This window comes from Geotrypetes seraphini, chromosome 8, assembly GCF_902459505.1.
Source record: "Geotrypetes seraphini chromosome 8, aGeoSer1.1, whole genome shotgun sequence".
In the NCBI taxonomy this organism is placed as follows: domain Eukaryota; kingdom Metazoa; phylum Chordata; class Amphibia; order Gymnophiona; family Dermophiidae; genus Geotrypetes; species Geotrypetes seraphini.
This window is the reverse complement of record NC_047091.1, coordinates 75,227,583-75,254,123: the sequence shown is the minus strand read 5'-3', so window position 1 is coordinate 75,254,123 and position 26,541 is coordinate 75,227,583. Positions and strand designations below refer to the sequence as shown.

The following is a 26,541-nucleotide window of genomic DNA, read 5'->3' as shown; positions in this document are numbered from 1 at the left end:
TCAGGACTCAAGGATCTCCCGTATGAGGAATGGCAGGGTAAGTTGCAGCTGTACTCACTCGAGGAACGTAGAGAGAGGGGAGACATGATCGAGACGTTCAAATATGTCATGGGCCATATTGAGGTAGAAGAGGATATCTTTTTTCTTAAAGGACCTACGGCAACAAGAGGACACCTGTTGAAACTCAGGGGTGGGAGATTTCATAGTAACACCAGGAAGTATTTCTTCACCAAAAGAGTGGTTGATCATTGGAATAGTCTTCCACTGCAGGTAATTGAGGCCAGCAGTGTGCTGGATTTCAAGAGAAAATGGGATAAGCATGTGGAATCACTTCAAGGAAGAAATTAGGGGGTGGGTCATTAGAGTGGGCAGACTTATTGGGCCGTGGCCCTTTTCTGCCGTCATCTTCTATGTTTCTTAGTATTGCAATGTAAAGTGAAACGAAACAAAAATCTATACGAAAAAGAAGATTACCGCTGAAAAATAGCTGGAAAGCGATGACCACAAATGCTCGCAGTCTAAGCAACAAAGTTCATGATCTGAAAGCCCTGATGTTAGAGGCAGATCTAGATATTGTCACTATCACAGAGACATGGTTCAGTGAATCACATGGATGGGATGCAAACATACCGGGATATAATCTTTTTAGGAAGGACAGAGATGGTCAAAAAGGTGGAGGAATAGCTCTCTATGTAAAGATCAATATCCAAGTGACCGAAATGCAAGGGACCTGGGGAGAGGAAGAAACGATATGGAGTGCTCTGAAAAGAGAAGATGGAACTTCTATCTACGTGGGTGTAGTCTACAGACCTCCGACTCAATCGCAGCAAATTGATAAGGATCTGATTGAGGATATTCAAAAGTTTGGGAGATTTCAACCTGCCGGATGCGGACTGAAATGTTCCGTCTGTGGAATCGGAAAGAAGTAGGGAGATTGTGGATGCCTTTCAAGAGACTCTACTCAGACAAATGGTGACACAACCCACGAGGGAAAAAACAATATTGGATCTGGTCCTCACAAATGGAGGGAGTATCTCTAATGTTTGAGTGGGTGCTCACCTGGGAAGTAGCGATCATCAAACGGTTTGGTTTGATATAACGGCTAAAGTAGAGAGCGGCCGCATGATACTTAAAGTCCTAGAATTCAAACGTATGGACTTTAATGCAATGGGAGAGTACCTGAAGAAAGAGCTGTTAGGATGGGAGGACATAAGAGAAGTGGAAAGACTGTGGTCTAAGCTGAAAGGAGCGATAAAAATGGCTAAGGACCTTTATGTGAAGAAAATAAATAAAAACAAGAGAAAAAGGAAGCCGATATGGTTCTCCAAACTAGTGGCAGAGGAAATAAAGGCGAAAGAGTTGGCATTCTTGAAATATAAAAAAACCCAAGAAGAGGAGTGCAGAAAGGACTACAGGGTGAAACTGAAAGAAGCCAATAGAGAGATAAGTCTGGCGAAAGCGCAGGCGGAAGAGCAAATGGCTAAAAATGTAAAATAGGGAGACAAAATTTTTTTTCAGATATATTAGTGAAAGGAGGAAGATGAAAAATGGAATTTCTAAACTAAAAGATGCTGGGAACCGATATGTGGAGAATGATGAGGAAAAAGCAAATGTGCTAAACAAATACTTCTGTTCTGTGTTCACAGAAGACAATCCTTGAGAAGGACCGAGATTGTCTGGCAAAGATACACGAGAAAATGGAGTAGATTCTGTGCCGTTCACGGAGGAGAGTGTTTATGAGCAACTTGAAAAACTGAAGTTGGACAAAGCGATGGGACCAGACGGGATCCATCCCAGGATACTAAGGGAGCTCAGAGAGGTTCTGGCGAGTCCTATTAAAGACTTGTTAAACAAATCTCTGGAGAAGGGAGTGGTTCCTGGAGACTGGAGGAGAGCGGATATGGTCCCTATTCACAAAAGTGGTCACAGGGATGAAGCCGGAAACTACAGGCCGGTGAGCCTCACTTTGGTTGTTGGAAAAATAATCGAAGTGTTGCTGAAAGAAAGGATAGTGTACTTCCTTGAATCTAATGGGTTACAGGATCCGAGACAACATGGCTTTACAAAAGGTAAATCTTGCCAAACGAACCTGATTTAATTTTTTGATTGGGTGACCAGAGAGCTGGATCGAGGACATATGCTAGATGTAATTTACTTAGATTTCAGCAAAGCCTTTGATACGGTTCCTCATAGGAGGCTTTTGAACAAACCTGAAGGGCTGAAGTTAGGACCCAAAGTGGTAAACTGGGTTAGAAACTGACTGTCGGACAGACGCCAGAGGGTGGTGGTTAATGGAAGTCGCTCGGAGGAAGGAAAGGTGAGTAGTAGAGTCCCTCAGGGTTCGGTGCTGGGGCTGATCCTGTTCAATATGTTTGTGAGTGACATCGCTGAAGGGTTAGAAGGAAAAGTGTGCCTTTTTGCAGATGATACCAAGATTTGTAACAGAGTAGACACCAAAGAGGGAGTGGAAAATATGAAAAAGGATCTACAAAAGTTAGAGGAATGGTCTAATGCCTGTCAACTAAAGTTCAATGCAAAGAAATGCAGAGTAATGTATTAGGGGATTAATAATCGGAAGGAACCGTATATGCTGGGAGGTGAGAAGCTGATTTGCACGGACAGAGAGAGGGACCTTGGGGTGATAGTGTCTGAAGATCTAAAGGCGAAAAAACAGAGTGACAAGGCAGTGGCTGCTGCCAGAAGGATGCTGGGCTATATAAAGAGAGGCGTAGCCAGTAGAAGGAAGAAGGTGTTGATGCCCCTATACAGGTCATTGGTAAGGCCACACTTGGAGTATTGTGTTCAGTTTTGGAGACCATATCTGGTGAAGGGCATAAGAAGATTTGAAGCGGTCCAGAGGAGGGCGACAAAAATGATAGGAAGCTTGTGCCAGAAGACGTATGAGGAGAGACTGGAAGCCCTGAATATGTATACCCTAGAGCAGTGATTCCCAACCCTGTCCTGGAGGAACACCAGGCCAATCGGGTTTTCAGGCTAGCCCTAATGAATATGCATGAGAGAGATTTGCATATGATGGAAGTGATAGGCATGCAAATTTGCTTCATGCATATTCATTAGGGCTAGCCTGAAAACCCAATTGGCCTGGTGTTCCTCCAGGACAGGGTTGGGAACCACTGCCCTAGAGGAACCGGGGAGATATGATTATTTCAGACGTTCAAATATTTGAACAAAATCTTTTCCAGAGAAAGGAAATTGGTAAAACCAGAGGACATAATTTGAGATTGAGGGGTGGTAGATTCAAGAGAAATGTTAGGAATTTCTACTATACAGAGAGGGTGGTGGATGCCTGGAATGCGCTCCCGAGAGAGGTGGTGGAGAGGAAAACAGTGACTGAGTTCAAAGAAGCGTGGGATGAACACAAAGGATCTAGAATCTGAAAATAATATTAAATATTGAACTAAGGCCAGTACTGGGCAGACTTGCACGATCTGTGTCTGTATATGGCCATTTGGGGGAGGATTGGCTGGAGAGGGCTTCAATGGCTGAGAGGATTTAGATGGGATGGAGTAGGTTTTAACGGAAATTTTGGCAATTGGAACCCAAGCACAATACTGAGTAGAACTTTGTTTTTTTGCCCAGAAATAGCTAAGAAGAAAAAATTTAAATTGAATCAGGTTGGGCAGACTGGATGGATCATTCGGGTCTTTATCTGCCGTCATCTACTATGTTACTATCTCCTGCAGTTGGAGCTGTCCCCGCAGGGAACCTCAGCAGCTTGAGGGCAAAAAACCACGAACGCAAAGACTGAAATTACACTATATAAAATATGACACAAAAGGCAAGCTCCTACAGCCTGGCTTGTAGGAAGAAAGACTGATGTTTACAGAACCAGTGACAGTGATGAGGTATGAGAGGAGGGATTTTAGTCTCTGATATTTGAGGCTTCCTACAAAGTCCTGGCAGGTAGACAGAAATAACCCACTGTCACCCTGCTCCAGGGTGCCTCCAATAGATATTCCACCAGAAATCTTCTCCACTTAAAATTCCCTGCATGTAGCAATATAAAGTCTACCAGGCAAATTACCTTATCCATTAACTATCTATTAGCAAAATGCTGGAACCAACTACCACTTATACTACGATCTTGTCACCACTGTCTCAGGTTCAGAAAATATTTAAAAGCATTTCTGTACCAAGACAGGGAGCCAGCCCTGAAATAACTGAAATAGTAATTGTAAAAGCTCATTTCTAAACTGTCTAATGCAGGGGCACACAACCTCTGCCCTCACCAGGTCAGGATTTCCCACATGAATATGCATGAGATCTATTTGCATACTATTGAAGCAGTACATGCAAATAGATCTCATGCAAATTCACTGGGGAGATCCTGAAAACTCGACTGGATTACGGCCCTCGAGGATCAACGTTGGACAACCCTAAGAACATAAGAATAGCCTTACTGGGTAAGACCCATGGTCATAAGAACATAAGTAGTGCCTCCGCTGGGTCAGACCCAAGGTCCATGCCCAGCAGTCCGCTCAGGCGGCGGCCCAACAGGTCCAGGACCTGTGTAATAATCCTCTATCTATACCCCTCTATCCCCTTTACTAGCAGAAAATTGTCCAATCCCTTCTTGAACCCCAATACCGTACTCTGTCCTATCACGCCCTCCGGAAGCTCATTCCAGGTGTCCACCACACATTGGGTGAAGAAGAACTTCCTAGCATTTGTTTTGAAACTGTCCCCTTTCAACTTTTCCAAATGCCCTCTTGTTCTTGTAGTTTTCAAAAGTTTGAAGAATCTGTCCCTCTCCACTTTCTCTACGCCCTTCATGATTTTGAAAGTCTCTATCATATCCCCTCTAACTCTCCTCTTCTCCAGGGAAAAGAGCCCCAGTTTCTCCAATCTCTCAGCATATGAAAGGTTTTCCATACCTTTTATCAAATGTGTCGCTCTCCTCTGAACCCTCTCGAGTATCGCCATATCCTTCTTAAAGTAAGTCGACCAATATTGGACAAAGTACTCCAGATGCGGACGCACCATCGCCCGATACAACGGCAGGATAACTTCTTTTGTTCTGGTTGTAATACCCCTCTTGATTATACCTAGCATTCTATTCGCTCTCTTAGCAGCCACTGCGCACTGTGCCGTCGGTTTCATTGTCTTGTCCACCATTACCCCTAAGTCCCTTTCTTGGGTACTCTCACTCAATAACATAGCTATACCTTGGGTTTCTGCTTCCTACATGTAATACTTTGCATTTCTCTACGTTGAACTTCATCTGCCATCTCGTCGCACACTCCCCTAGTTTGTTCAAGTCCCTTTGTAATTCTTTGCAGTCCTCTTTAGTCTGAGCACCACTAAATAGTTTGGTGTCGTCTGCGAATTTTATTATTTCGCACTTCATCCCCTATTCTAGATCATTTATAAATATATTAAATAGCAGCGGTCCGAGCACCGATCCCTGCGGAACACCACTCGTGACCTTCCTCCAGTCCGAGAAGTGGCCCTTCACTCCTACTCTCTGCTTCCTGCCCGTCAAACAATTTCTGATCCATCTATCTACGTCTCCTTCCCACGAGGGTCTCCTTCCCATGAGGGTTCTTCAGGTCCATCAAGCCCAGTAGCCCGTTCTCACGGTGGCCAATCCAGGTCACTAGTACCTGGCCAAAACCCAAGGAGTAGCAATATTCCATGCTACCGATCCAGGGCAAGCAGTGGCTTCCCCCAAGTCTTTCTCAATAACAGACTATGGACTTTTCCTCCAGGAATTTGTCCAAACCTTTCTTAAAACCAGCTGTGCTATCCGCTCTTACCACAACCTCTGACAATGCATTCTTGGTCTAATGTAACTCCTGGGATATAACGACAAATCAGCGATGACCTGCTTGAACTTGAAATTGTATTTGTAACTATGACCTACTATACCAATCTACCTGTACTGGCAATTCTATTGAAGGTCCATGTCAAACTGTCCATTGTAACATCCTTGGTAATTGACCCAACCTCCTGTAATGTAATCTGACCTTGAACTGAATAGGTAAAGGCACACTAAACGGAGCAAATGTTTTTCGCGGCATATTATAATTGAAATGATAACATTTCAAAACCAACAAAAATTAAATTTGAGAGTTAGGTATGGGTAATTGTAACAGCGGTGAAACTAAAGTAGATAGAATAGAATTGCTAATCAATGCGATGGATGTGCTTGTTTTTGAGTGCAAATTGACTCACAACACATCTCAATAGTTGACAAGCAAACACGCATTTCATCAGCTACCACCTGCAGTCGTTCTCTTTTTTTTCGATTTAATTTCTTTTGGAGCTGAAAATCCAAGTTCGCATTGATAAGAAGATCCAAACGGTAACAAAGCCTTGAGTGCTTTGTTGCTCAAGTTAGGATAGCTACTGCATAAAAAATATAACTAAAATTACTTGCTGTTAGTTTTCAAGGACCAATCACATCAAAGAAGATGCTTGTCTGGGCGGTTGTATCCTTACGCACACAGATGCTTCATTAAAATTACTAGGAATCACGTTTGATAGTAAACTAACATACCATCTACATATTACCACAGTAGTCCAACGATGTTTCTATCGATTGCGTATGATAAGATCTCTATCTAAACTATAAGAACCTGCTTCTCTGAATATATTGATTTACTCGCTTGAGATCTCATGCATCAATTATTGCTCTCTCATGCTCTCTTTCAAGGCACAACAAAAAAAGAAATAAGAAGACTCCAACTGATACAAAACACTGCAGTAAAAATTCTATTTAACACAAAAAAAATATGATCATGTCACCCCATTTTTATATAAAGCTCACTGGTTACCTATACAACACAGAATTACTTATAAAATTATTTTATTAACTTTTAAAATCAGAGAAAATCATCAGCCTGAATTCATTAATAACCTACTTATCCCTTACAATATTACAAGGTCTTTGCGATCTACAGCTCAAAACCTTCTTGTTATACCATCATTGAAACATATAAACACACTAAGGCAGTGGTTCTCAACCCTGTCCTGGGGGACCTCCAGCCAGTCGGGTTTCCAAGAAATCCCTCATGAATATGCATGAGCGAGATTTGCATATCATGGAAGTGACAGGTTTGCAAATCTCTCTCATGCATATTCATGAGGGATTTCTTGGAAACCCAGCTGGCTGGGGGTCCCCCAGGACAGGGTTGAGAACCACTGCACTAAGGTCCTCAATCTTTTCTGTTAGTGCCCCTTCTCTTTGGAACAGTATTTCAAACTACTTACTTGAAAAACTTACACTCTCCGACTTTAAGTGAAAACTAAAGACATTTCTCTTTCTCAACGCATTTGACTCCTAATTGTCCTTTTAAGGACTACCCAGTATTGAGAAGGAATCTTAATACCTGTTCCCCTTCCTATTGTTCTTCTCCCTTATGTGTTCTCTTTTTCTCCACATATTGTAGTTCCAGCCCCCTTTCCCGCTTGTCTCTGTTCATTAATTTTTTTGTTAGTTTATTAGTCCTTGAAAAGCTAGTATTTGTCCTAATGTGGTTGTGTGTTTTTTAAACTGTATTTTAGTCAGTAGATGGTTTTAACGTTTTTGTACACCACCTAGAAAGTTTGATTAGGCGGTATAAGAAATTTTAAATAAACTTGAAACTTGATAACAATGACGGACACTTGCTTAAGTGTATACCGTATTTTCACGCATATAACGCGTGCGTTATACACGATTTTACAAACCGTGCATAACCATGCGCGTTATACGTATGAGTGCGTTTTACAATTTTTTTTTTACATTCTGATCCAGCATTCCCCCTGCGAACCGGCATCCTCCCCCCCCGCTCGCGTCACCCCCCTCCCCCGTGATCCTACATCCCCCCCAGCACCGCAAATACAACTCTTACCCGATTGGGCACTGGCACTGGCACCAGCACCAATGCACAGCATGAGCCAGTGCCAGTGCCCGAAGATCCTCCCTCGTTGGTTTGGGCTGGGCTGAGCTGGGCCGGGCGGTGCGAGAGAGATCCTCCTTCTTCCTCTGCCGGGCTGGACTAGGCTTTGAGCATTTGCGCATGCTCAAAGCCTTCTGGTCTCGCTCTCTCCGAGATAATCTCAGCAGTTTGAAAAATCAAGCAGTTTCCCGTTAGATATAACGTCATCTAATGTACGAATGCCTGCCTGCATCCAATGCTTCCAGAAGATCCCAGATCCACCTATTTGAATCTTGGAGTTTAGCCATAAGGATTGATTTCTCTATTAGAATATCTGCTAATTTATTAATAAATTTCAAGGTTTTCCAAGTATCAAAAAAAATACTATTGTCCTTAACATATCTGGGTAACTTGATACTCAACACATGAAACAATCGTAATGGGGACATAATTTGCCACTCTAAGTACAGCCAATCCGGAAGATTTTAAACCTTTAAATCTCTTATCATAGTATGGCCAAAAACATTTATCTTATAGCATTTCCAATGAAGTCCATACTTCTTCTCAACCACTTGGCTAGAATTCAGTATTTCCTCAACAAAAACTCTGTTGGCTTTCCACTATAATCTCATTTAAAAGCTGCTCTGTCTCTTCCATCTGATTGGTTAGTGCCAGAAGCCAAATTCAGTCTGGTTAAAGTGAAGCCTTGCCTCATCAGAATAAGCTCTTGCTTCCCCAAAAGGATCTGCAATCCCTAATAGCATTAAAGACCCCACTCCCAACCCCCCTGCATCACTGTTAATGGCTGATATGTTGTTTTCCTTCCTTTCTAGATATTTCCACCGTCCTGCAGATGGCTCTGAGGTCATGTATGATCCAGTCTCAATCATGAATGCTGACATCCTGAATTACTGCCAAAAGGAGTCCTGGTGCAAGCTGGCATTTTACCTGCTCTCTTTCTTCTATTACCTGTACAGGTGAGAATGGCAGAAGACATGCAGAATTAGGGGAAGCAACTCCTGACATTCTGTAAGGCAGGCCTCAACAAATTTTCATAACATCTAGGATTCAGCTCAAAAACATAGGAGCCAGCGTTTAAGATCTTTCTCACTTCTCCTTCCCCACCTTTCCAACATTATCTCCAGTGAAGTTTAGGGAGGGAAGGGGTTAGAATCCCCTCCCAGATTAACAGAAGCTCTTTTAGAAATTGACTTGCTAAGGTTTTATGCTCCCTCATTTTGTGTCTGTGGGCAAAGAAACTTTAGTAAATCGGTTTCTTAAGATGCCTCTGCTAATCATTGCAGAATTCAATAGTCTCCCTTCCCAAAGCATGCTGTCAACTATGTGACAACCCCCTCTAGATAGGTGAAGCAAAAAAGGCAATTTCCTCTTTATTTCACCTGTAACCCCAGGTTGGGTCGCAATCCCCCCACAATTCACCCAGTCTGTCTCATGCTTCCCTCCTCAGCCCTCATACTGTCTCTCTCATGTCCTACTTCCCAGCCATCACCCATCCTTTCTATTAACACCCCTCTCTTCCTTTACCTGTTTGACTCTCTCTCCAGCTCCAGGAGCCACCAGCTCTTGCTTCTCAGCAGCTTTTGTTTTTTGCCTTGGCATGGAGATCAGGGTCTTCATAGGCTTGATCCCCATAGTTCAGGAAGTTTTGTGGTTTCAAGTCCTGTGAGACTTCAAACCATGAGGCTTTCCTATGGAGAGTCTGATTGCCTTGCTGAGGTAAGAGAAGTAGTCCTCATACCAAATTATTTGTGGTGAAATCAGGATGCCAGGGTGCAGTTTTTAGGTGCCATGGCGACCTGGCACCTGTGATTTGTCAAGCCCTGCTTTAAGGAGCTTTGATTATTGCTAATGATATCCATAGGCAGCGGAATGCTGTTTGGTTGGGGGGGGGGGGTGGGCCCAGGAGCTTTGGTCTAGCCCCAGTAGAGTCCTGCGGCATGGCCCGACACCAGGTCCCAGCTCCCAACTCCACCCCCTACCTCCTCCCAGCGTTATACTTTAAATCTTAAGGGCAGCCGCCAAGCAGCGTCAACAAGCAGGCCTGCCCCTGAAAATAGAATGAAGGGTTCCAGGACTGCCCCGAAGATTTAAAGTACATCGTTGGGAAATGGGGGGGGAGGGTGGGCACCAACTGGCAACCACCAATTTTTGGGGAGGTCACGGCCCCTGTTGCCTCCCCTGTTTTGACGCCTATGATGACATAAAAAAATATTTGTTGGAGAATGTTCCGGCAGTTAAGAATTCCAGTAGGCAGAAGTATTAATGGGTGTCTTGGGGTGCTGCTTTCTCCTCCTCTGAGGTCTCTCTTAAGCTGTTCATGATCTAGTCATACTTTGAGCGTCTTGTGTGCTTCAGCTGTTCTTGCTCTGTTGGTACCTAAAGTAAATGAGTATAGTGAAGAATAACAGGTAGCAAGAACATTATTAATAAAAGGGAAGCTATGCACCCTTAATTATAACCAAAATAAAGTGCGATCATGCTTAAAAAAACAATTATATTCTAGAGAAAAAGAACAAATTAGAAACAAAGGAATTAAGGGAAAGACATGGAGGGGCATAATTTAAAAAAACGTCTAAGTCCCCTTTTGGCCTACGTCCTTAAACGTTCAAAGCAGAAGCAGGGAAAATGTCCATAACCAAAACAAACGTCCTTGTTTTGATTATGGCCTGCCTCTACTAAACGCCCAGATCAACACTACGTCTAAAATTACAACCCCGCGACATCTACACTTTTTGGCCATAATGAACCAAAAAAACGCCTAAGCCCCAAACGTCCAACAGAAGGGCTTTTAGGTGAAGGAGGAGCCAGTCCTTCGCCTAAAAGCTGGCTTCTGTAACCGGTGTCTATCAAAAACAACACCGGTTACAGACCCCCCCCCCAACGATCCAGGCAGGAGGGTGCCCAAGCCCTCCTGCCATGTCGAACCGCGACCTCCCCCCCCCCCGACAACATCGGGGCAAGAGGGAGCTCAAGCCCTCTTGCCCCGTCCAACCACGACCCCCACAACAACATCGGGGCAAGAGGGAGCCCAAGCCCTCTTGCCCCGCGGCACCCCCGATGATATTGGGGCAAGAGGGAGCCCAAGCCCTCCTGGCCCCAGCGACCCCCCTCTCCGATTTAACAGGCCAGGAGAGAGCCCAAGCTCTCCTGGCCCCGGCGACCTCCCCCTCCGATTTAATGGGCCAGGAGAGAACCCAAGCTCTCCTGGCCCCGGCGACCCCCCCTCTCCATTTAACAGGCCAGGAGAGAGCCCAAGCTCTCCTGGCCCCAGCAACCCCCCTACTGGATTGGGCCAGGAGGGAGCCCAAGCCCCCCTGGCCCCGGCGACCCCTACCCCCCACTAGGGCATCTCTCCTGCCGCGGGTCGCGGCAGTTTGGGTAGAGGAGTGATGGTATCGCGGTAGGGGAGAAGAGGCATCTCTCCTGCCGCGATGCTTGCGGTGGGTAGGTTGCCAGGCCGCTGAACTGATGGCGCCAGCGGCCATCAGCTCAGCGGCTCCTTTTTCGGCACTTAGACCTGGTTTGACTTTGTCTAAAGTCAAAAAGGTCTAAGTGCCGACTAGGCAACCTGTTAATGTTTTGGTTATACCTGTTGTACACCTAAGTGTAGGTCAGCCCACCTCCCGCCCACTGCCCACCCTTTCCCCTCCTCTAAACACACCTCTTTTCTCTCTGTGCGTTTAGTGGCAGGGGAAATAATAATAATAATAATAATAATATTTTATTTTGTATACCGCCATACCCAGGGAGTTCAAGGCGGTTCACAACAGGTAGATGAATTACATACAGTGCGATTCGAAAAAAGAAGAACATAACAAGGCAATCGTGGGGACGAACTCGTTTACATAAACGATTTAGGAGGGGGAAGGGCTAAATACGGGATACATACAGTGTGCTGCAGTAGGATACAATACGGGATACATACAGAGTGCTGCAGTAGGATACAATAGAGTTTAAGAGAGGAAATTAGATAAGAGCATATTAGATGGAAACAGGGGGGGGGCAACCAACTTGGAGGGGGGGGTGGGAAAGTAAGGGGGGGAGAGGGGAGAGGAGGGTTTAGATGGGGGAAGGGGGGGCTAAGGGATAGGTCTGTTGCAAAGGAGGGGTTTCATCAGTTTTCTAAGGAGGAGAGGGGGTAGCGTTACGGCGGAAGAGGGGAGCGTTAGGGATTTGGTCCGTTAAAAAGTAGAGTTTTGAGCTTTTTTCTGAAGGGGAGGTATGAATAGCTGTCAAGTATGATTTGGGCGAGCCATGAGTTTAGTTTGGCCGCTTGGAAAGAGAAGGTTCGTTCGAGGAATCTTTTAAGGTGACACGATTTCAGTGAGGGAAAAGCGAATAGAGTTGTTCTGCGGGGGCTCTTCTTATTATAGTTCAGGTTGAAGTGGGGGTAAAGATAGGCTGGTGACATACCAGAAACGGTTTTGTAGCAGATGCAAGAGAACTTAAATAGGACTCTGGATTCGAATGGCAGCCAGTGCAGCTTGTGGTAGAAAGGGGATATGTGATCCCATTTCTTCAGGCCAAAGATAAGGCGGATGGCGGTATTTTGGACCAGTCTCAGCTTTCTGGTGATTTTCTTGAAGGCGCCTAGATAAATGATGTTACAGTAGTCCAGGACACTAAGAATGGAAGATTGGACCAGCAGACGAAAGGAGGCGTCATCAAAGTATTTTTTAATGGTGCGGAGTTTCCAGAGCACCGAGATGCTTTTCTTAAATACTAGGTCGGTGTGTTTCTCCAGTGTGAGATGCTTGTCTAAAGTGACACCTAGTATTTTTAGTGATTGCTCAATAGAATAGTCAAGACCATTGATGTGTATCGTGGTTTCCTTAATTTTGTCATTTGGGGATGCTAAGAAGAGTTTGGTTTTTTCTGGGTTTAGCTTTAGTCTAAACGCTGACATCCAAAGTTCGATCTGATTTAGGGTGAAAGATAGCGAATTTAGAAACTCTGAGGTAAAGTAAGAGAGCGGAATGATTATTGTGATGTCGTCTGCGTAGATGAAAAATTTGAGCTTTAAGCTTTGTAGGAGATTTCCTAGGGAGACAAGGTAGATGTTAAATAGGGTGGGGGATAGGGGGGAAAGGCCTAAGCTGTTTTTAGATGCGTCTAAAAAACAGCTTTGGTTATGGGTACTTCTTCAATCAGGCTTTTTGATCGTCCAAGTAGCCATTTAGGACACTTTTTAGACGTTTTTGTTTTATAATTAACCCCATAGCTTCTACTGTAAAAGAGGTAAAATCCTGAAAGTTCAAAGAACTAGGGCTGTATTTTGGTTAAAATTTTTTATTGTGATTAATTAAGTGATTAACAATTTTCATCTTGTGATTAATTGTGCAATTAAGGGCGGGGCATAGTCAGCAGTACATTGGTGGAGGGGCACCGGAGGGGACAGAGGCACAGGAGGGGACAGGAGACCGCACATTTCCTCTCCTTCCCCCCGCCTTAGATATCGTACCTTTGCTGCTGAAGCCGTGCCAGTCGAAGAAATCCACTGCAGAAGCTGTCCCCTTCCTCCTCCTTATACTGCCTCAGGAAGTCAGTAAGGTGCCTTCAGCTGCTGATGCTGGTACTCTCTGAGCATGCTCAGTTCATGCACAAACTGAGTATATTTGTAGAGTGCAAACATAGGCAGCGGAACGCTTTTTTGTTTGGGGGAGCCCGCAAGCTTTGCCCCAGACCCCGCCCCATAATAGTACTAATTGTAATACCATTTTTTCCATTCATTTTTCATATATACAGTACACACAATCTAATCTTATTAACAATACATAATAGTTAACCACATAATTAAAACTACACAAAGCACACTGTGTGTTTCTCAACATTCATTCATACCCAGGGCAGGATTAATTCGTCGAGGGCCCCTAGGCACACAAGTACACTGGGCCCCCTGCCCCACCCCACCATGCGCCCAGGCGGAAACAGGAAGCTGCGTCAGAGGGAAGCTTTGGGCAAGCAGCACCGCTTGCACAATTACAGTTCCCGTTGCCTTTCTTACCCGCGTTGCTTGCTTATCTTACTTTCCGTCAATTGGGGGGGCTGCGTTTCCGATTGGGGTGGGGCCCGTGTTGCTGATCGGGGGGGGGGGGGGGGCTGCGTTGTCGATCGATGCTGGAGGGGCCCATTGCCGTTTGGAAAAAACAATGTTGATGCCCTCCTTAATTGGGCCCCCATGACCATTTCGGGCCCTAGGCACGTGCCTACTTGGCCTATTGGTTAATCCTGCCCTATTCATACCAGAACACCTGGCCTTGGTCACACATGCAGAACACAGATAACCCCTATGCAAATACAGGACCACAAACTAAAAATACTAATATACACAAACAACCCCCAGAGAAATAGAAACAAATGCATTTCTTCCTGAACAGTGCAAAATATAGACAGCAGATGTAATTTCTCAAAACTGACACAATTCAATCACTACATTGAAAATAAAATAATTTCCCCTACCTTTGTTGCCTGGTGATTTGGGTTTTCAAACCATCTTTTCCAGTCTCTGGCTGCACTTCCTTCTGTCTGTGCTCTTAACTGTGCATCCAGGGCCACCTTATCCATTTGCTGTTTTTCGCTCCTTCACTTTCTGCCATACATCCATCCTTTTTTCAACATCAACGGCCTCTTTTACAAAGCCACGCTAGCAGCTGCTGTGCGGCAATAGCCCCAAAGCCCTTTAAATCTCTATGGGCTTCAGGGCTGCTAGCGCGGCTTTGTAAAAGAGGCCACACGTATGTATGTCAAAGGATTCAGGCACTGCACATAAAATCAATATAAAAAGCTTATCCCTCTGGCTTCCTGATGTAGCCTAGCGAAACGCAGACTGTGATGGAGCTGTGAACTGACCTTTTCAGATAAGTGGTCTACTATTAAATATCTTTTGTAGAGCCATAACATCTGCCACTCCAGTGGAAGCAAGATTCCTTGTTCCATGTAATGTGTTATGATTAAAATCCAAGCACCTTTCCAGAGACGTTGTACCGCTGTTGTAGCACCTTGCTGAAGAGCTTATGAGCACATTTAAATATTTAAAAGCCTTTAAATGTTATCTGATGATATAAATTTGAGAGACTTGCCCAGTATTGATGAGAGGGGAGTCTTGTTGTTTTGATACATCCGTCTTTAGCATTAACTTTTTTTTTTTTTAGTTCAATAATTTTTATTGAATATTATGAGAAATACAAGAAGCAGTCCAAATACACAAAATCAGAGTAAAGTATTTGGTATAGTAAAAATACATAGTAGCATTAACTTTTAACATTCAACTTTCTTCCATTTTTCTGCTTTCTTCTCAAAATCTACTTTTCCATGCCTTCCCTTCCCATGTTTATTTTTGCTTGCGGTTTAATTTGAAACCTTGTCAACCTTGGACCCCTGATGAAGGTGTGTTAATCGAAACACAGACTGTGTCGGATCCTTTGGTTTGTTAAAAGGTGATAACATTAACCGCATTCAATAATAGATATAATAAACATAGCCTACATCTTGTACGCTTGTCTGCAGTTTTTCCTTGTTTTCTTTTGTGTTGGTTTTACCTCACTGCAGATTGTGTTAGTTTTTCCTTTTGTTTTATTCCCTTCCCATCTATCCATGTGTACCATCTCCTCCCTCTTTCTTCTCCTCTACTCTCATCTATCCATAAGAAGCATTTCTTCTTATCTCTTCCCTGTCGCACCTATCACTGTGCACTTTCTCCTCCCTCTGTCTCCCCTTCCCCTCCATCCCTATGCACCATCTCATCCCTCTCCCACGATCAGACATCTCTGTCTTCCCTCTTCCCCATCATATGGTCTGGCATCTTTCTCCTCTCCTTCCCATAGCCTGGAATCTCTCTCCTCTCCCATGGTCTCCCATGGTCTCCCATGGTCTGGCATCTCTCTCTCTCCTTCACTTTCTCTTCCCAAGGTCTAACATCTCTCTCCTCTCCTTTCTGAGGTCTGCCATCTCTCTTTCCCCTCCTTCCCTTCCAATCTATGGTCTGGCATCTCTCTCTCTCCTTCCCATTCCAGTGGGCTGACATTTCTCTCTTCTTTGGGTCATCTCTCCTCCCTCCCAGTGTAACATTTCTCCCTCCCTCCTCTCCAACCCTATAATGTCAAACAATTCTCCCTCTTTCTTCCTTTACCCATATAAATCATCTCTCTTTCCCTCTCATGCCACCCACCTATGTCCAACAATTCTCCGTTCCTTTTCCCTCCCCCATCAGCATTTATTTCTCTCCCTTCCCACTACTCTACCTGTGCAGCATCTCTCTTTTCCTCCTTTCCTAACACCCCCAGCATGTGCATTTGTCCTTTCCAACCTTCTCCCAGTACGTGCAGTATCTGTCTTTCCCAACCCCCTGAGCATCTGTCCTCCTTGCCTTTCCAACTCCTTACCCCCTGCACCCAGCCTCTCCCTGCCAGGCTCTGCACCCAGCCCACCTCCTTCCCCTGTCAGGCCCTGTGACTAGCCCCCCTCCCTCCCCTGTCAGTCCCTGCACCCAGCCCCCTTCCCTCCCAACCCTTGTCAGGCTCTTCACTCAGCCCCCTTCCTTCCTTCCCTCCCTCTCCTGTCAGACTCTGCACCCATCCCCCTTCCCTCCCATCTCCTGTCAGACTCTGCACCCAGCTACCTTCCCTCCCAACCCCTGTCAGGCTCTTCACCCAGCCCCCTTCCTTCCTTCCCTCCCTCCCCTGTCAGACTCTGCACCCAGCTCCCTTCCCTCCCAACCCCTGTCAGACTCTTCACCCAGCCCCCCCCCCCCCCCAGGCTCTGCAGTGCACCCTGCCCCATCCTCCTACCTCCTCCCGGTTGGTGACAACTGATTTCTTCTGCCACTGAGCGGCAACCAGCAGGAGCGTGCTTTGGCACTGCCTGTTCGGCGCTCAGTGGCTTCTTTGACTGGCACCCGCGAATTCTCACGATTCACAAGAATTCACGGGAGCCAGTCAAAGAAGCCACTGAGCACTGAGCAGGCAGCGCCAAAGCACACTCCTGCTGGTTGCTGCTCAGCGGCAGAAATCAGCTGCTACCGACCGGGTTAGCAGCGAGAAGGAGCGCGGAAAGCTCACTCCTGCCCGCTGCTCCCCTGGACCACCAGGGATCAAATTTTTGGGGAGGCCATAGCCCCTGTGCCCCCCCCATTCCAGCGCCTATGAGTGCAAGCATCGGTAGTTGGAGGCATGCCACTGACTTCCTCACTCCTGAGGCAGTATGAGGAGGAAGGGGGCAACTCAGGCAGAGGATTTCAGCTACCCCACCAGCCACTGAACAGGTACTACAGCTATGAAGAGGGTCTGAGCCCAAAGTGAGGGATCCAGGTCTCTAAGGCCCTCCTTCTGTGGCTATGCTACTGAATAAGGGCCCAATATCTTCTTTTTTCCTGCCCCCAGGTCCAACACTCCTTTCTTCCATTTGAGCTCAATATTTCTCCCTCAGTTCAGTATTTCTCCCTATTTCTCCTCCCCCCCCAACCCCTCCCCTCCCCCCCACCACCACACACACAATCTAGCATCTCTATCTCCCTCTTGGCCCTGCTCATGGTTCTCTTTCAATTTACTCTCCCCCCTTCCACAGTCTAGAATCTCTCCTTCCCCTTCCGGACCAGCCTGTGGGTCTTTCAGGTCCCCCACCCCTCACCAGGTGTGACTTTTCAAACACAAGCCTTTGGCCCTGCAGTGCCAGCACCAGCTATACCCCTTCTGATGCAACTTTCTATTTTTAGAAGGGCAGGATGGGTCAGAGGAAAAACCCGGTGCAATCCACAGGCAGCTTTTGAGTACAGCTGCTGCTGCTATGACCAGCCAAAGTCTTGCTTGCGTTTCAAAAGGTATACTGTATTGGGGTGGGGATGGACCTGAGAGAGAGAGCAGCAGGCAGGTCCAGAAGGGGAGGGAGAGATACTGGACCAGGCATGGGAGAGTGGGGGGGGGGGGAACCAGAGGGAAGTAGAAGGTGGGCAGCCACGTGATTAATTATTAATCACAATTAATTTATTTTTTTTTAAATCATGATCAATAATTAATGTTTTAATTGCAGTGTTAATCGCGATTAATGTGCAGCTCTAGAAAGAACCTGTGGGAACAGATGCCAAAGAGACTTGGTCAGGAATTTATTGTGAGGTTATATCAGCAGGTGCAAGGAATGCATCAATCTTGTAAACCTAGGCCCTGGAGTGTTAGGGAATTTGCATTCTGAAACCAAACAGGAATGCAAAAAGCCAGGAGTAGAACTGAAAACTTTGTGTTGAAGAATACATCCCCAAAATAGACACCTTCGTGTTAATAAGACTTGCAAAGCAAATCTAACCTGAACTCAATGGTGTAGTGAAGGAAGTTTGTGTCTGGGGTAGAAGCACCTAGTATCACTGTGCTGTATGCCCCCTCCTAATGTGCTCTTCCCTACCATGCACCCTTTCAATGCCTCACCTTGCCGCCAGACACCCCCCCTCCTCCCCTTTCCCCATACCTCCTCAAATCTTTGCCAGTACTGAAAAGCATTTCCTATCTGCTGCTTGTACTGGCTGATCCTTTCCTCTGATGTCACTTCCTGGTCCTGCTAACAGGAAGAGTTGTCAAGAGGGAGAGACGAGGCCGGCACAAGCATTGGGATGGAAATGCTTATTGTCGGCAAAAATTTGAAAAGGTACATGATAAGGGGGGGGGATGCATTGAAGAGACCCCTCTCATCACCGGTAGGGGAAAGGTGAGAGGTGTTGGCACTAGGGTTACCATATGGCTCCAGAAAAAAAGAGGACAGATTGAGACATCTAGGTTTTATTTCCATTGCTTTCAATGGAAATAAAACACGGATGTCTCAATCCGTCCTCAATTTTCTGAAGCCAAATGGTAACCCTAGTCGGCACTCCTGTCAAGACAGCACCCAGGGCGCTCCACCTCCCCACCCCTCTTTACTACGCCATTGCCTGAATTCTCTTCTAGAATAATTGGAATGATCACCTGATTATCTTCCAGCAAAAACCATGATCTGGCTCTGGTTCTTATTGGCCAACCATTCATCTTACTCCTCATGGGGGAAGCCACTGCTTGCCCTGGATCGGTAGCATTGAATATTGCTACTCCATGGGTTTTGGTCAGTTACTAGTGACCTGGATTGGCCACCATGAGAATGGGCTACTGGACTTGATGGACCATTGGTCTGACCCAGTAAGGCCATTCTTATGTTCTTAATGTTTTGTGTAATGCATTTGCCACTACATATCCCACAATGCTTATTGGCAGGAAAGTTAAATTAGGAATGGGGATTGTTGGTTGCTGGCAGGACGGCTGTGGGTGGTTAGTGAGAATATTTTATTATCAGACATCCCAAGACAATGTCCCTTTTTAAAAGGAAAAGATAACTCAAAAGGACATTTTTTTTTCAATTTTATACAGGGTGGGGGCTTCCGCTTGGTTCATCAGTGTCTGAGGCATCATTCTCCTCGGAGGGCGGGGGGGTAAGTGGTGAGTTTTAATGGCTTCTAGAGAGGGAGTGAGAAAAGGAGGAAGGCATAAGGAAGAGTCACATCTCTAGTACAGGAGGATGTAAGTTGGGGGGAGGGGGGGGTGAAATGATGAGAATGATGATAAGCAGAAACTGGAAAGTTCATTGGTGTTGGACCAGTCCAGATCAGTTCTGTGTTAGCCTTTTTGATAGCACCATAGATGTAAAATACTTGCTTTTGTCCAGGAGCTCAACTCTCCAGGGGGTGAGAGAGGGGAGATCATGGTTTTTGGCGATGGAGGGTCAGGGGCTTCAACAATGGTAGCAAAAAGAACAGCTGAAGCATGACCTCGCGGAAGGAGACTGTGAAAGTCAGATGGGTACATGTACATAGGATAACTGAGGATTTGGGCCTGGAGGTAGGGGGTGAGGGAAAGCAGGGATTTGTTGTCTTGTGTTCTTAGCCTAATGCTGTTCTTTTGTCTTGAACCCTTGAAACCCCCCTTCACAGTATGGTGTACACACTGGTCAGCTTCTGAGGATCCCCTTTTACCCCGAACCTCAGAACCAGCACTGCCTGCCATCTCTATAAGAAAACAAGCCAGCAAGCATTCCTGTTTAGCAGAATCGGGGCTGCTCTACCTGCAGGAGGAGAAAGAAAGAGCAGCTGAAGACATGGTGACCTGCCATCCCTGCTTCCCTTCCCGTGCCACTCGCTCCCTGCCAATGCTTTCTACGATCTTTGTCAGGGGAGGGAGAATTCTTGTGGCCATAGCTGACTAGGAGTGCCAACCACCCAGGTACTCCCACCAAGGATGGCACGTGCTTAGATGCTGCGCTAATCCTCTCACCTTCTGTGCAGTGTCCATCCCCCCACCGCTTTTCCCCTGGGGCTGCTGCACTGCTATTGAGTTTCTTAGATGGCGGCACCAGTTCTAAGAACCAGATGTATCTACACAGGGGTCAGGACTCTGGACACCATGAAAATATTTAAGAAAGACTTCTCCCCCTCATCCCTGTGTGGGGGTCTCCAGGGGATACACTCCTACCCACTATTCTCTCTCACATGTGTCGACAGGGTTATTTGTATTATAGAGAAGGAGTTTACATAACTTAAATGTTCTACTCATTTGAAATAATTTGGAAAGGACTCTGAAGGAGAAGGGTAAGCATCCTTTGCAATACCCAATATGATTAATTCCAGATGTTTTCCTATCATCTGGAGAGCCTGGGTACCTGCTAGCTCTACTGCTTTGAATAAATAGCCAGAAACTTTCCCAATATGGCATCTCTATGGACCTAAAGAGCAGCTGGGAACATTGAACTAGGAGACCACCCCACTCCTCCCAGAAACCACCAGAGTGAATGAGTGAGTGAGTGAGAGAACTCACACTTAAACCCCTGCTCAGCTCTTGGGGACAGGGACAGTGTTTGGCACAGAAATTTTCTTCTGCAGCACTGCATGAGTCTACACTGCCTCTTCCCCCCATGGTACAGATGAAGGTTTCATTTATAGCACGGGTTCATAACCGATTCCTTGGGACCCACCCAGCCAGTCAGGTTTTTGTGATACCCAAAATGACTGTGCATAAGACAGATCTGCATAAGGTGGAAACAGTGCAAGCAAATTTATGGCAGGCATAGTCATTGTGGGAATCTTGAAAAACTAGCAGGCTAGGTTTGTCCCAAAGATTAGGTTGAGAGAATCCGTGATTTAGAGAGATAATAAATGAAATGTTTTTTTAGTGATTCTATGAACAGGGTAGTGTTGTTTACTCCTCCTTCTCTCCCCATCCACCCAGTGGTATAGCGAGGGTGAGAGGCACCTGGGGCGGTAGCGCCCCTCCCCCATTCGTCTCCGCCCCCTGTCGCGTGTGCGCCCCTTCCCTTTCCTTCCTCCGTCCCTCTATCAGTTCACCACTGTGAGCAACAAGAACTTCAATGTGCTCCTCGTGATCATAGAAACATAGAAACATAGAAAGATGACGGCAGAAAAAGGCTATAGCCCATCAAGTCTGCCCACTCTACTGACCCACCCCATTAAGTCTGAGTACTAATGACCTATTTCCTAAACTCGACCCTCGTAAGGATCCCACTAGGGCATCCCATTTATTCTTAAAGTCAAGCACGCTGTTGGCCTTGATCACCTGCTCTGGAAGCTTGTTCCAGTGATCTACAACCCTTTCTGTGAAGAAATACTTCCTTACGTCACTATCGAATTTCCCTCCTCTGAGTTTAAGCGGATGCCCCCTTGTGACCGAGGGTCCTTTGAGAAAGAAGATGTCTTCTTCCACCTCGACACGTCCCGTGATGTATTTAAATGTCTCAATCATGTCCCCCCTCTCCCTGCGTTCCTCCAGAGTGTAGAGCTGCAATTTGTTTAGTCTTTCTTCGTATGAGAGACCCTTGAGCCCCGAGATCATCCTAGTGGCCATCCGCTGAACCGACTTAACTCTAAGCACGTCTTTACGGTAATGTGGCCTCCAGAATTGCACACAGTACTCCAGATGAGGTCTTACCATGGTTCTGTACAGTGGCATTATGACTTCAGATTTGCGGCTAACGAAGCTTCTATTGATACATCCCATAAGTTGCCTTGCTTTGGATGAGGCCTTCTCCACTTGTTTGGTGGCCTTCATGTCTGCACTGATGATTACTCCCAAGTCTCTTTCTTCTGAAGTCCTAGCTAGTGTTTCTCCATTTAAGGTGTAAGGTTTGCATGGATTTCTGCTACCGAGATGCATAACCTTACATTTCTTAGCGTTGAAGCCCAGCTGCCATGTCGAGGACCAGTTTTCCAATGTAAGCAGATCCTGCGTCATACTATCCTGCAGATTGCTTTCACTTACTATATTACATAGTTTGGCGTCATCAGCGAATAGAGTTACTTTACCCTGAAGCCCTCGGGTCAAGTCCCTTATGAATATGTTAAAAAGGAGTGGACCCAGGACCGAGCCCTGTGGCACTCCGCTGGTCACCTCCGATGTCTCAGAGAGGGTGCCGTTGACCACCACCCTCTGACGTCTTCCACTCAGCCAATCATTGACCCATGCAATTAGTGTCTCACCTAACCCCATCGATTTCATCTTGTTTAATAGTCTACGGTGTGGGACGCTGTCGAAAGCCTTACTGAAATCCATGTACACTATGTCCAGAGACTCTCCCGAGTCCAGCTTTCCTGTTACCCAATCAAAGAAGCTGATAAGATTGGATTGGCATGACCTACCCTTAGTGAATCCATGTTGACTAGGTCCCTTAGATTCCCCTCATCCAAAATTGTGTCTAATTTACCTTTAAGTAGTGTTTCCATGAGTTTACACACTATTGATGTGAGACTCACTGGTCTGTAATTTGCAGCCTCCGCTCTGCAGCCCTTTTTGTGCAGAGGAACGACGTTAGCTGTTTTCCAGTCCAGGGGGACTCTCCCCGTACTTAGGTAGAGATTGAAGAGCATGGCTAATGGTTCCGCCAGGACATCGCACAGCTCTCTGAGCACTCTTAGGTGCAATTTGTCTGGTCCCATGGCTTTGCTCACCTTGAGTCTTGACAGTTCGCTGTAAACATCAGCTGGTGAGAACCCAAAATTCTGAAATGGGTCTTCCTTGCTTGGCTTTGCTTCCAGCTGTGGCCCGTGTCCAGGTGCCTCGCAGGTAAAGACTGAGCAGAAGTAATCGTTCAGTAGTTTGGCTTTTTCGGAATCTGTTTCCACATAATTCCCATCTGCTGTTCTAAGGCGTACTATCCCGTTTGTGTTCTTCTGCCTGTCACTAATATACCTGAAGAAGGATTTGTCCCCTTTCTTAATGTTCTTTGCTAGAGTTTCTTCCACTCGAAGTTTGGCCTCCCTGACTGCTGTTTTGACCGCTGCAGACCTTGTCTTGTATTCAATGTTAGCTTCTTTCTCCCCGGTGCGTTTGTATGAAAGAAATGCTCTTTTCTTGTCCTTGACTAGGTGTGAGACTTCATCAGTGAACCAAAGGGGTTTCTTCTTTCTTTGTTGTTTATTTACCGATTTTATGTAGCGGATAGTTGCTTCGTGTAGTGTCCTTTTCAGTGTTGACCACATAGCTTCCACATCATCCGTTGTTTCTTGAGCCTGTAGCGTCTGGTGGATGAAATCACCCATGCTTGCGAAGTCAGTGCCCCGGAAATTGAGTACCCTCGTTTTTGTTTGTGATCTAGGGAAGCCCTTTCTAAGATTGAACCATATCATGTTATGGTCACTGGTTGCCAGCGTTTCTCCCACCGAGACTTCCGTGACGCTTTCCCTGTTCGTAAGTACCAGGTCCAGGATGGGCTCAAGTACCATTTGTTTGAGCTGTACTCCCTTCATGGACATTAATATCCTCCTGCTACTACAAGTTGTTGCTGAGAATGTGTTCCAGTCTACATCAGGCATGTTGAAGTCCCCTAGCAGGACAACGTCCCCCCGTAAGGTGATATTCTCAATGTCTTCAATTAATTCTGTGTCCTTGTCCTCCGATTGTCTTGGAGGTCTGTATACCACACCAAGGTATAGGCATTTCTCTCCGCCTCTGGCCAGGTTTACCCAGATGGATTCCCCAGTGTACTTGATATCTGTGATCCTAGTTGTCTTGATGTTCTCTTTGATGTAAAGTGCTACCCCACCTCCCAACTTACCCTCTCTATCTTGGCGAAGCAGGTTGTATCCTGGTATAGTTATATCCCACCCATGAGAGTCTGTGAACCATGTTTCGGATATTGCTACCACGTCTAGGTCTGCATTTACTATTTCTGTTTCTAGTTCTAGAAATTTATTCCCTAGGCTGTGTGCATTTACATACATAGCTCTCCACTCTTTGTGTCTACTAAACTCCTTTAGAGAGTTACCCATCTGAGTTAGAGTGTCTCCTAGCGAATCTTTTGCAGCAAGGGTACTTACCTCTGACTTAGAAGTGGAGTTTTAGTTCACCTCATCAGGATTGTTACTTACTGCTCCGATATATAAATGAGTACCCTCCCCCAACTTACCTAGTTTAAAGCCCTTCGAAGCAGGCGGGCTACTCAGTGTCCGAAGACGTTCTTACCTCTGTTGGTCAGGTGGAGTCCGTCTGATCTCTGGAGTCCCTGTAGTGCCTCCCCGTGATTCAGGAATCCGAAGTTCATTTCCCGGCACCATCGTTGTAGCCACTCATTTGTCTTCAGAATACGTTCGTCCCTGTCTCTTCCCTTGCCCCTAACAGGAAGAATTGAAGAGAATACTACCTGTGCTTCTGTCTGCTTCAGCCTCTCCCCCAGAGCTCCGAAGTCTCTAGCTATGCCTTCCAGACTGTTCTTGGCAGTGTCATTCGTTCTGACGTGGATGAGCAGCATTGGGAAGTGGTCCTTGGGCCTGAGAAGCCTATCAAGACAGGCTGTCACATCTCGTATTCTGGCTCCAGGCAGACAGAAGACCTCCCTCGACTGCATATCTGGTCTGCATATTGGTCCCTCGGTGCCCCTCAACATGGAGTCCCCGATGACTATTACTTCCCTCTGACATCACTTCCTATGCTCGGCACCCGGAAGTGACATAAGCGGGAGAGATGACGTGGTCACAAGGAGCGCGTTGAAGTTGTTGCTCGCGCGGTGAACAACTAGAGGTACGGGGGAAGGGAAGGTGGCACACGTGTGGTGAGGGGAGAAGTGGGAAGAGGAGGAGGGGTGCCGGCACCACCACTAACATGGCACCCAGAGCAGACTACCCCCCCCACCCCCTTACTGCCTCCACCTCGGGCCACAGGGTCTATTACAACTGGGCCCATGCACAAACTTTAGAAGTGTGTGTGTTTGTGTGTGTGTGAGAGTGAGACTGTGAGGATGGAAGTGTGATGCTGGGAACACATTCTAGGTCTTGTCTCTCCATCTCCTTCCTTCCTTGCCACTCTTTCTTTTCTTGGTATGTCATAGTATTTACCCTGCTTTGAAACTTCTGAGCTGTGACTTTTTCTTGTCCTCTGACACACAGGGGTTTTGTTGTATAAATTGTTTAGTTTGTAACAGAGTAAAAAAAAAAAAAAAAAAAAGCAAATAAATCACTGTGCAGTGTGTGTATGTCTCATTTGCACACCCTGTGCCTCCTGTAACAGGACCTCCCTACACACTCAGCTCTGCTGCTATATCTCACGCCTGACTTGCAGCCCATACAACTTCCTGAGCCAACGCATCTTACTTCAGCCCAGTAGACCTATGTCTTGAATAGTGTAACCTCCTTCCCTCAACCAATAAACATACGAAGACCATTTTTAAAGAATCGTTTTGTTGTAAACTCATAACAATTTATTGTAACTCAAAAACTTTCTAATTACAGTGAAAATATTTCTTAAACTATTTTTCAATATAATCCCCGCTGATGTCCAAGCAATTTTGAGGCTGGGAGATGAGCTTGACAATCCCCGCATTGAAAATTATTCCTCCTGTTCCTTAAACCTGTTGTTGACATATCGGTCTGTATCATTTTTAAGTTTCAAGTTTATTTAAAAATTTATTAGACCGCCTAATCAGGCTTCTAGGCGGTGTATATCAGTCAATAAAAACCACCAAATCAATAAAATAAAGGTAGGGGGAATTTTTAGCCGGACAGACAAATTTGAACAAAAGGAAAAAGGGGTAGAACTACAATATTAAAAAGAAAAGAGACATTGAGGGAAAGAACAAAAGGTGGGGGAGAAAGTCTGAAGAAAGATGTCCTTATAACAGAGGTGGGCAACTCTGGTCCTCGAGGGCCGGAATCCAGTTGGGTTTTCAGGATTTCCCCAATGAATATGCATTGCAAGCAGTGCATGCAAATAGATCTCATGCATATTCATTGGGGAAATCCTGAAAATTCAACTGGATTCCAGCCCTCGAGAACTGAAGATGCCCAGCCATACCTTATAAGGACAGTTGCTATTCAGCAGCGTCTTTAAGAGGGAAATTACTACTCAAATGCGTCTTTAAACAAAAAAGAGTTTTTAATTTGGATTTGAAATGATTTAAGTGTGCTTCTTTTCTTATGTAGTTTGGTATAGAGGTAAGGGGGATGGGAAGGGGGGTGCACGTGTGGTGAGGGGAGGAGTGGGAAAAGATGAAAGTCTGATGGCACCAAGTCCAGGCTATAAGGAGGATGGTCCGGTATCTCCCACCGAAACTTCTGCAACACTTCTGTTTCGAGCAACAAGAGGGCAAGCGTTATCATGCAGCAGATACACTCCCTTAGTGAGCACAAATC

General features: G+C 45.8%; 1 protein-coding gene across 1 annotated transcript in view; it reads left to right on the top strand.

Moving 5' to 3' along the window:
- CNIH2 (cornichon family AMPA receptor auxiliary protein 2) overlaps positions 1-20,374 on the top strand; it is a 151,826-nt gene extending 131,452 nt beyond the window's left edge. Inside the window, exons 5-7 of the mRNA XM_033955580.1 lie at positions 8,717-8,860; positions 19,283-19,344; positions 19,843-20,374. Of these exons, the coding sequence (XP_033811471.1) occupies positions 8,717-8,860; positions 19,283-19,316 (178 nt within the window). The 3' untranslated portion in view covers positions 19,317-19,344; positions 19,843-20,374. The remainder of the gene's footprint in view (positions 1-8,716; positions 8,861-19,282; positions 19,345-19,842) is intronic.
- The last annotated feature ends 6,167 nt before the right edge of the window (positions 20,375-26,541 follow it).